Source organism: Juglans microcarpa x Juglans regia, chromosome 8D, assembly GCF_004785595.1.
Source record: "Juglans microcarpa x Juglans regia isolate MS1-56 chromosome 8D, Jm3101_v1.0, whole genome shotgun sequence".
NCBI classification, from domain to species: Eukaryota; Viridiplantae; Streptophyta; class Magnoliopsida; order Fagales; family Juglandaceae; genus Juglans; species Juglans microcarpa x Juglans regia.
In genome coordinates this window covers 4,149,308-4,158,173 of record NC_054608.1, presented here as the reverse complement: position 1 = coordinate 4,158,173, position 8,866 = coordinate 4,149,308, and the positions used below count along the sequence as shown (strand labels likewise).

General features: G+C 35.8%; 1 protein-coding gene across 1 annotated transcript; it reads left to right on the top strand.

Annotated features, from left to right (window-relative positions):
• Window positions 1-223: 223 nt before the first annotated feature.
• On the top strand, window positions 224-8,654 carry LOC121242136 (keratin, type I cytoskeletal 9-like). Its single transcript, XM_041140041.1, has 2 exons — window positions 224-413; window positions 8,371-8,654. Exons 1-2 carry the CDS (start codon window positions 224-226, stop codon window positions 8,652-8,654), a joined length of 474 nt encoding a protein of 157 aa, XP_040995975.1.
• Window positions 8,655-8,866: the final 212 nt, after the last annotated feature.

The window sequence follows — 8,866 nt, the reverse complement described above, 5'->3', positions numbered from 1 at the left end:
GGCACACGACCCTAAACAATCTGTGGGATATAACGTCTACCTATCACTTGAAAATCGAGTTTCCAATAGCTGCGATCGAGTTGAAGGGGAAAATCTTGATTGACTTCATAATTGAATTCAGCAAGTTCCCCAAAGAAGTCAGGAACACGCTTGCAGGAAAGCTTTGGCAATTTTCGTTGACAGCTGGTCCTACCGTGATGAAAGGGGAGCCAGTGTGTACATCATGACGAACACCGAGGAAGAACACCACTATGTAATAAGACTCACTTTCAAAACTACCAACAATGAAGTAAAATATGAAACATTGTTGGCCGGGCTTTCAATAACTGAAGCACTAGGAGCTGTAGAAATTGAAGTAAGAGTTGACTTCCAGGTGATCATTAACCAAGTTTTGGGAGAATTCGAGGCAAAAGGTGAAAAACTGAGGAAATATATGCAGCTTGTGTGGGAGAGACATAATCATTTTCAATATTTTAATATCCAACAAGTACCATGGGGAGAGAACTTGAGGGCCTACAAACTAGAGCGAGCTATCTCAAAACAGGAGGAATCCATCCTATAATAGAACAAATGATCACCAGAATAATAGAAGTTCATGCCATAAGGATGAAAGTCTCGGATGTAAGGCCAAAGGCACCAGAATAGGCCTTAGACATGATAAAATACCATGATGTTAAGGAACTCCTGAATGAAAAATGGGAGGCTAGGAAGATCAAGAGCATGGCAACGCGTTTTACACTAATAAATGGGGTGCCTTACAGGCGGGTCTTCTTGGTACCCCTCGTGAGGTGTGTTTCATTGGAAGAAGTCCAATAAATATTGGCTAAGATACATGAAAGAGTGTGTGGAAAGCATTCTGGCGAAAGAGCCTTAGCAAGAAAGGTTACGAGAGCAGGTTACTACTGGCCACACGCCTTCAAAGACACAGAAGAGTTTGTCAGGAAGTACCCAAAATGACAACTTTAAACATCGGTACCACATTGCCCACCAAAAGAACTAAGTCAATCATGCCGCCCTAGCCATTTGCATAATGGGGGATTAATCTAGTCGGGTCCCTGCCCCCGAGCTAGGGGGTGTGAGGTTCATAGTTGTCTCCGTAGACTACTTCACCAGGTGGGTGAAGGCAAAACCACTAGCAACCATCACACTAAACAATATCACCAAGTTCTTGTGGAAGGCTGTCTTTTGCATGTTTGGCATTCCCCAGAGTATAATCTCGAACAACGAGCAGTAGTTTGATTCAAGTCATTACCACGATTGGTGTGCAGAGTTGGGAAGCAAGCTAAAAAACTCATCTCTGGCCACTCGAAAGCTAATGGATAGGTCAAGGCAACCGACAAGTCATTACTCAGGATCCTAAAGAAAAAGCTTACAAATAAAAAAGGAAGATGGGTTGAAGAACTCCCGAGAGTCCTATGGGCATACCAAGCCACTGTCAAGACATCGAAGGAAAAGACTCCTTTCAATCTAACCTCTAAGAACGAAGCGGTGGTACCAATAGAAGTAGGAATGCCTACCTATAAAGTCAAACATTTCAACCAATGATCCAATGACAAGAAGTTGAAAGAACAATTAGACTTGCTGGCTAAAAAAAGAAAAGAAGTTGAGATCTGAATGGCGATCAACAAAAGAAAAGCAGAACACTGCTTTAACAGGAGAGTCAAGCCCAGATCCTTTAAAGTGGACAATTTGATTCTAAAGGAAACAAGAACAACCACACAAGAGGAAGGGAAAATAGGGCTCCGATGGGAAGGACCATTTGTCATCACCCCCAATAACAAACCAGGGTCTTATTGCCTTAAGGACACTCAAGGGAATGAATTACCACACCCATGGAATGCAGATAGAAGATACTGGTTGGAAGCTCTGTCCCTAACAGGGTGCCTAGACAAAGGCCACACTCCACCACCTGTCCAGGGGACATAACCGGGGAAGCCACGCTGCATTAAATGCAACGGCATGGTACCCAGTATGGTAGATAGACATCACTAGCACAAGAAACGGAGGCCCCACTTAAAGAGGAAGTATAAAAACCTAATCTTAGGTAAGAAATACTCATATTTTTACAAAGATTTCTCTCTAACAATCGAAAAGATTGACTTAGGCATTGAAAGTGTTTCATCACCCACCGAGCCTTCACGTTTCTTGCATTAACATGTGTAAGAAAAAATAACCCAGCATGTTTGGGTTTTTTTTACTTACAAATAACGAAACGACGTTGTTTTGTTAATGGAAAAACGGTGTCGTTTTGTTATTTGTTTAGATCCACCCCCTCCCCCCTGACGAGCTTACCCTACCCAGAATCTCTCTCTCTCTCTCTCTCTCTCTCTCTCTTTGTGTCTTGCTTGCCACTCAGTTGCGTACATTTTGCAATCTGCATCTCCGTCGCCGTTGCAGTCTCTTTCACCGTCACTGTAGCTTTCTGTGACTCTGTCTTCATCTCCGTCGTTGAAGGTAAGAAACCCTAAATCTACTTTAATTTTTTTTATTTATATTTTATGGAATAAAGATCGGAGGAATGATGGGGTTTAATTGGAGATGAATGATGTGATTTTGTGAATTGTGTGTTGTGGAGACTTGATTGCGCATATAGTTTGAACGATGTGTACTGTGTAGTCATGTGTGAATCTGTCAATGTAGTCATGTGTGAATCTGTCAGTGGTTTATTTTTTTATTTTTTTTGAAATACCCTAAAATAATTTAGGGTAAAAGAAGAATTAGATGACATGGTCGCGAGTGGTCACATTAGGTTGCTGGAGATGACATTGGTTATGAAGTCAAAGTACAACAAGTATTTGGGAGATTTTACTAGGACTAATATTTTATTATATGTAGCTATCGTTCTTGACCCGAAGTTTAAAGTGGATGACATGGTATTTGGATTGGACCTTGCGTAAGGGCAAGCATGGGTGAAACTTATTGTATAAAGGTTTCGGGAAACCCTTAGTAGATTATTTGATGAGTTTACCGTCTTGCGGGGTGGTAATATTGAGGCACCTACACCTACCCCCCACTGGTTCAAGAAGTCGAGAGTACGAAAAGGCGTAAATTGAACTGGGGTGAGAGGTTTGAGCAACCCTTCATCCGGAGTTCTGTAAAGGCTCAATCAGAGATAGACAGATACTTAGTAGTGGAGCTTCTACCATTTTCATGAGACTTCTATATGTTAAGTTGGTGGAAGGTGAATGCCGTGAAGTATCCCATTCTTGGAGAGATAGCCCGCAATCTTTTGGTCATCCCTGTTAGCACTGTAGCCTCAGAGTTGGCTTTTAGCACTGAAGGGCGTGTATTATATTCATTTCGGAGTTCATTAGCTCCTACTACTGTGGAGGCTTTGATTTGCATGCAGAATTGGACCAAGGGAACTCCAATTCATATTCCGAATGTTCTTAAGTATAAGGAAGAGGAGGATGGTGATCAGCCTAAATTTGGTATTTATTTTAATTTCATTTTCTAATTTCTTATTAATTTATTTATTTTCATTTAATTGGTATTCATTAATGTCATTTCAAATTTAATTGTTATAGTGATATATGAGACGGTATCTACGGCTACCTTCGATGCAATATGACTTTATATTGGACCCACCATTGTCATGGTTTGCACAATTTGTCCCTTATTTATTTTTTGCATTTATAATTTTATATCATATTTTAGTATATAATTATTTTGCTTGTACATTTTTAGCTTTTATATTCTCAATATATATATATATATATATATGCCGAATCCTAATGACCGATCTATACTTATCTACCTCATCTTCATCTCAAATTCTAATTGCCCAATCTCAATCTCATCTTGGTTAGTACTTTTAATATTTTGTATTCTAATTTGTTTTATTTTTAACTTACTAATATTTCAGATTTTATAACTTATTAACTTTTATGATTTTGATTTTCAATCTCACAGCAGTCGACACAACTCACCACTCAATGAACTCACTGCCACAACGCCACCCCAAATTGATCAAATTGAAAACTTTTGAGTTATAATTATTAATTTACAATTAAGTGTAATGTTGTTACAATAGTTAATAGTACAATTTATAATATTTAATATTTTTAAAGGAGTTTGCAATATTGTAATAGTTTATTAGTTCTCTTAGAGTTTTAATTTGTATAATTATAAATTGTAATTTGTAATAACTTAGTGCCTTAGTGATGATTATTACTTAATTAATTAATAGTTGAAACTTAATATATAGTTAATAGTTCTATATATATGTATTAATTTTAAATATATTTATTTTTTTAGTTAAATTCTAGGCTCAAAGTGGCCCAAAAACGAATTCTTAGTCCAAAGTGACCCAAAAATAAATTCTGAGCCATTTAGTGCCTTAAAAATTGAGCTGGGCCGAAAGCCTAGTAAGGGGTGGACGGATAGGAGTTCACCCCCACACCTTGGCAAGTGGACGGGGTACCCTACCCCCGCATGGGCTGGGTACGGGGAACAATTCCCCACCTTCACCCATGTAGGGCGGGGAGCGGGTAGCACCCCTAGTTGGTCCTAGTCTATCCTACCCTCAAAATGTACATGGACAACACCCTTATTATTTCAAGTGCATACTCTCTCTCTCTACACACGCAAAAGACATAGCTCATGTGGTAGCAAATGATATACAGTTTCTCTATTCTTTTTATACATGAAGCACTAGTCCACCACATTGGCTAAATCTGTATTTTATCTTCTAAATCTCTGTTGAATTCCTTTTGCTATCACTTTTGAGCCTCTTGTGGTTCTTTATGTTCATTGATTGATACTAGTTAGTTTATGGTATGCAGTGTACAAATCATGGCTTCTGCGCACATAATTATCTTTTGTTGGTATTTTTTAATAGGATTTTTGTAGCATTTATCGTAAGTACTGTAACGATGGCATTTGAATCTGAAAATAGTCATTAACGTGGTTTTATTCTTAATCTATTAATAGTTTTATTGGTTTCGGCATTACTTTACATTTGTAGCACAATAAACCAAAGAGAAATATTTTAGTCACAAAATGACTATACAAAAGTAAATCTACAAACTGATCTATCTGGATGTGGTACGTCAGATTATAAAGTTACTTTTATTATAAAATAGATCTAACGGATCTTATAAAACTACATTAATTTATAAATTTACTTTTGTATAATCTTTTATGTCTGTAACAGTTCTTTCAATCAAAACCTTTTATTATTTTATATGGAGTGTTGCATTTTTATAGGAAAAAAAAAATGTTTGACCATTGGGGTTATCTGGACTCTGGACATTAGGATTGTGGCTTTTATTATTATATCTTTTGGGTTAACATTTATCTCTTTAAATTGGTTGTGTTTAATGTTTCAGTTGCTCAATATTTTTTTAGTGGCTAAGCCTTTTTATTTTCTCTAACGTCGTTCACTCATTGCTGTCTTCAATCTCATTAGTGTGCGCTGCTCTTTGTTTTATTATTCCAACCTTTAAATTTTTTCTACCGGATGGTTTTTGAGAATATTATTTACTACTCAGATCACTCTCAATGGATTAGCCAAAGTTGAAGGACACTTTTAGGTTAATGTAAGAAGAATTTAGATTTGGTTATTCCAATCCTCACATTGGAATTAATAGCTATTTTTTCATTATATAATAATAAAATAATATAAGATGAATTTGACTTTAGCTATTTTATTCACATCAAATTTTCACATTGGATTATTCATTATATAGTAATAAAATAATATTACTTTAAAAAATATTTAATTTTTTTAATTATTAGTTTATTTAATTTTATCATTCTACCTATTATATGTGAATTAGTAGTCATATTCTAATTATATTAATGTTGTTTTATATGAAGTAGATAAGAAAGATGAAAGAGAAATAATTGATAAAATATGTATTTGGTCTATCTATAGTAACTTTCAAATTTGGAAAATATTTTGAAAGTCACTAGTGTAACTAAAGTCCAATTATTTGGAATTTAGCTAATCTATTGTGGTCATATTTTATTTTCTAATAGCTAAATACTAAATAAATTTAACTTTTAACTAATCTATTGAGGATGCTTTTAATAAACTTCTCAAATTTTTTAAACATAATATTGTGGTAGTTACCTATGCTGCACGTACAAGAGAGAAAAGAGAAGTAAAAAATTTGGTAGATAATTTTTAAATATTTTCTAGACAAGAGAAAGGTGTGTTTACTAGTGGAGTTTTGGGCTTAACCACTTGTAAAGAGTTGGTTTGAGCTATACAACAATCAGTTGGGTTTTTGTATCCTAAAGGAAATAAGTCAAGAGGAGTTCTGTTGCACCGATTCATTTGAAAACTTTATATACTACATAGGGCTTAAGGCCGAGTTTGGATGTTGTAACGTATTGAAATCAACTGATCAGTTCAGTCAAATTTTAAGTTGAGCCTAACATCCAAACACTCAACTCTCAAATCACTTAGGGCTCGTTTAATTGTTAGACTGCACTCAGCTCAGTTGAGTTCGGTTTAAATTTAGGCCTCTTCTAACATCTACACACCTAACTTTCGAATCATTAAACTCATTTCAATTCAAAACATGTTTACAGGTGGGACCCACAACCTTTTTCAACTTAACACCTATTTACACGTGGGATCTACAACCTTTTTCAAATTCCATAAATACATTTAAACTCATCTTAACATCCAAACACATCTAAACTCATTTTAGGTGAGCTCCATAGAACTCACGAGCCTCGGTTTGGATTGGAAACTCATCTCATCTCATTATTACAAATTTTTTAAATTTTCACACAAAATATAATAAACAATACAACTTTTTCAAATGCTAAAACAATAATAATACTAAAAATAATATTTTAACAATATTTTATTCAACTCATCTAAAACCATCTCAATTATCTCAACTCACTACTATTAATAGAGAACTTAACTCAACTCAACATTCAAATGCAACCTAAACATCACTCAACTCAAAACTTCTTTACATATGGGACCTACAAACTTTTTCAACTCGACACATCTTTACACGCGGGACCTACAACCTTTTTCAACTTCGCATAAATACATCCAAACTCATATTAACATTTAAACATATCTAAACTCATCTTAAGTAGGCTCCACAAAACTCATTACACCATCTCAACTCACTATTATTCATAAAGAACTCAATTTAGCTCAACATTCAAACGTGACCTAAATTTCAAGGGAGGTTTGGATATCGAGTTAAAAGTTGAATAAAATATTATTAAAATATTATTTTTTAATATTATTTATGTTTTAGAATTTAAAAATGTTGAATTGTTTATTGTATTTTTTATGGAAGTTTGAAAAAGTTGTAATGATTAGATCATGAGATGAGATGAGTTGAGATACTTTCTCAATCCAAAGAAGGTCTTAAAGAGAGTCAGATTTGTGTACCTAAATCTAAACTGGTTTGATTTCAAATTTGATTTTATTGTAATTTTTATTTTATTATTCCATATTTCACCAACATCTTTGCCGCTGTTTAGTCTCGATCCATAACTTGTTGTGAATGGGTATTGAGCTTGATGCTTTTAAACCCATTAATAATATTGAAAATCTTAGATAAGAAAATATTGTTGCAAGCATGTTTCATAAAGGTGGAAAGAAATGCATGGAGATTTGGAATGAGGCTCTTCTCTTTTAAATGTGTTTCTTTGTCAGATGCTTGCTACTGAAGACTACTTACTAATATGTTAACTTTTAGATTTGTTAAGGTAGGAACATCCATGCTTCTTGTCATTGCACCCAACTGAATGTATTTGGCTCAAAACTTTTGAATTGATAGCAGATTATATCACTGAGTAATTTATTTGCAAAGTAATTGTACCTTGGTCATGGCAGTATGAATTAATACATCCATCATGAGAACCACAAAATCCTCTTCCATCAAAGTGCATGAATGATAAATTACATACCTTTCATATAAAACATTTACCATTTATGCTTGTGCTTTAATTACTCATAATGAGCCAATTTCTACAAGTAAAATATATAATACATCTGAACTCATTCAGCAACTAACTAAATTTATCTCTGAACATAGCTACAGTGCAAAAAGGACCCAGAAAAAGGAAGCAAATATACTGAAACACTTATGAACAGACTGAAGAATTTCGGAATCTCCTTCAATTCTACAAACTTGTGAGGATCAACCCATTGCATTTTCCATTAGAAGAACTTGTCACCACCAGCTTGTTTTACTCACCAGCAAGAGAACACGAAATGGAAGACAAGAAGCATGATTAAGAAGAAGGAAGCATCGAGTGCTGAAAGAGAGGTCGAAGCCATGGAAGCGTAATAGTAGTAAGGATAGGAGTAATCGTATGCTCCGGCCATGGGTGGTACACGTCCGGGACCTGAAGGAGGCATATTGTTGAAGTAAATAAAAGGAGGTGGAGGCGAACCCCCTAAAGAATATGAAGAAGCCTTTGGCGGCAATGCTGCTGGTGGAGATGGTAGTGGTGGGGACGTTGGTGGTGGCGGTGGTGGTGATGATGGTGCTGGCTGTGGCGGTGGTGGTGGCAGCGAGTGGGCATATAAAGGTGGTGAGTGGTGCACTGAAGATGTCGGTGGTGGATGTGACTGTAGCTGCGGAGGTGGCGGTGAACATATGACAGGACATGTTGCACAATCACTGATACATAGTGCGCCAATTGAAGGAACCCCAATTTCATGATCCTCACATGTTACATTGGCAAACATGAATAACCACATGATCATCCCTACATTCAAGAGCCAAGGAAACCATTGCTTTCTCATTGAAACCGAAAGGTTGAGATGAAACTCACCCATCTGAATTCTAAATGGCATAAGTTTGGGAAGAAAAGGCCAAATTCTGATATTGTGTCCTTGTGACTGAAACTTGTTGGCCTAACGCCCTCTGGGACT

What these genes read in the sequence shown, in the direction of transcription:
- LOC121242136 (XM_041140041.1), top strand. Translation starts at nt 224, where the DNA reads ATGACGAACACCGAGGAAGAACACCACTATGTAATAAGACTCACTTTC. An exon ending in GGGAGAATTCGAGGCAAAAG is followed by an intron (nt 414 to 8,370) that starts GTGAAAAACTGA and finishes AAATAAAAGGAG; the next exon opens with GTGGAGGCGAACCCCCTAAA.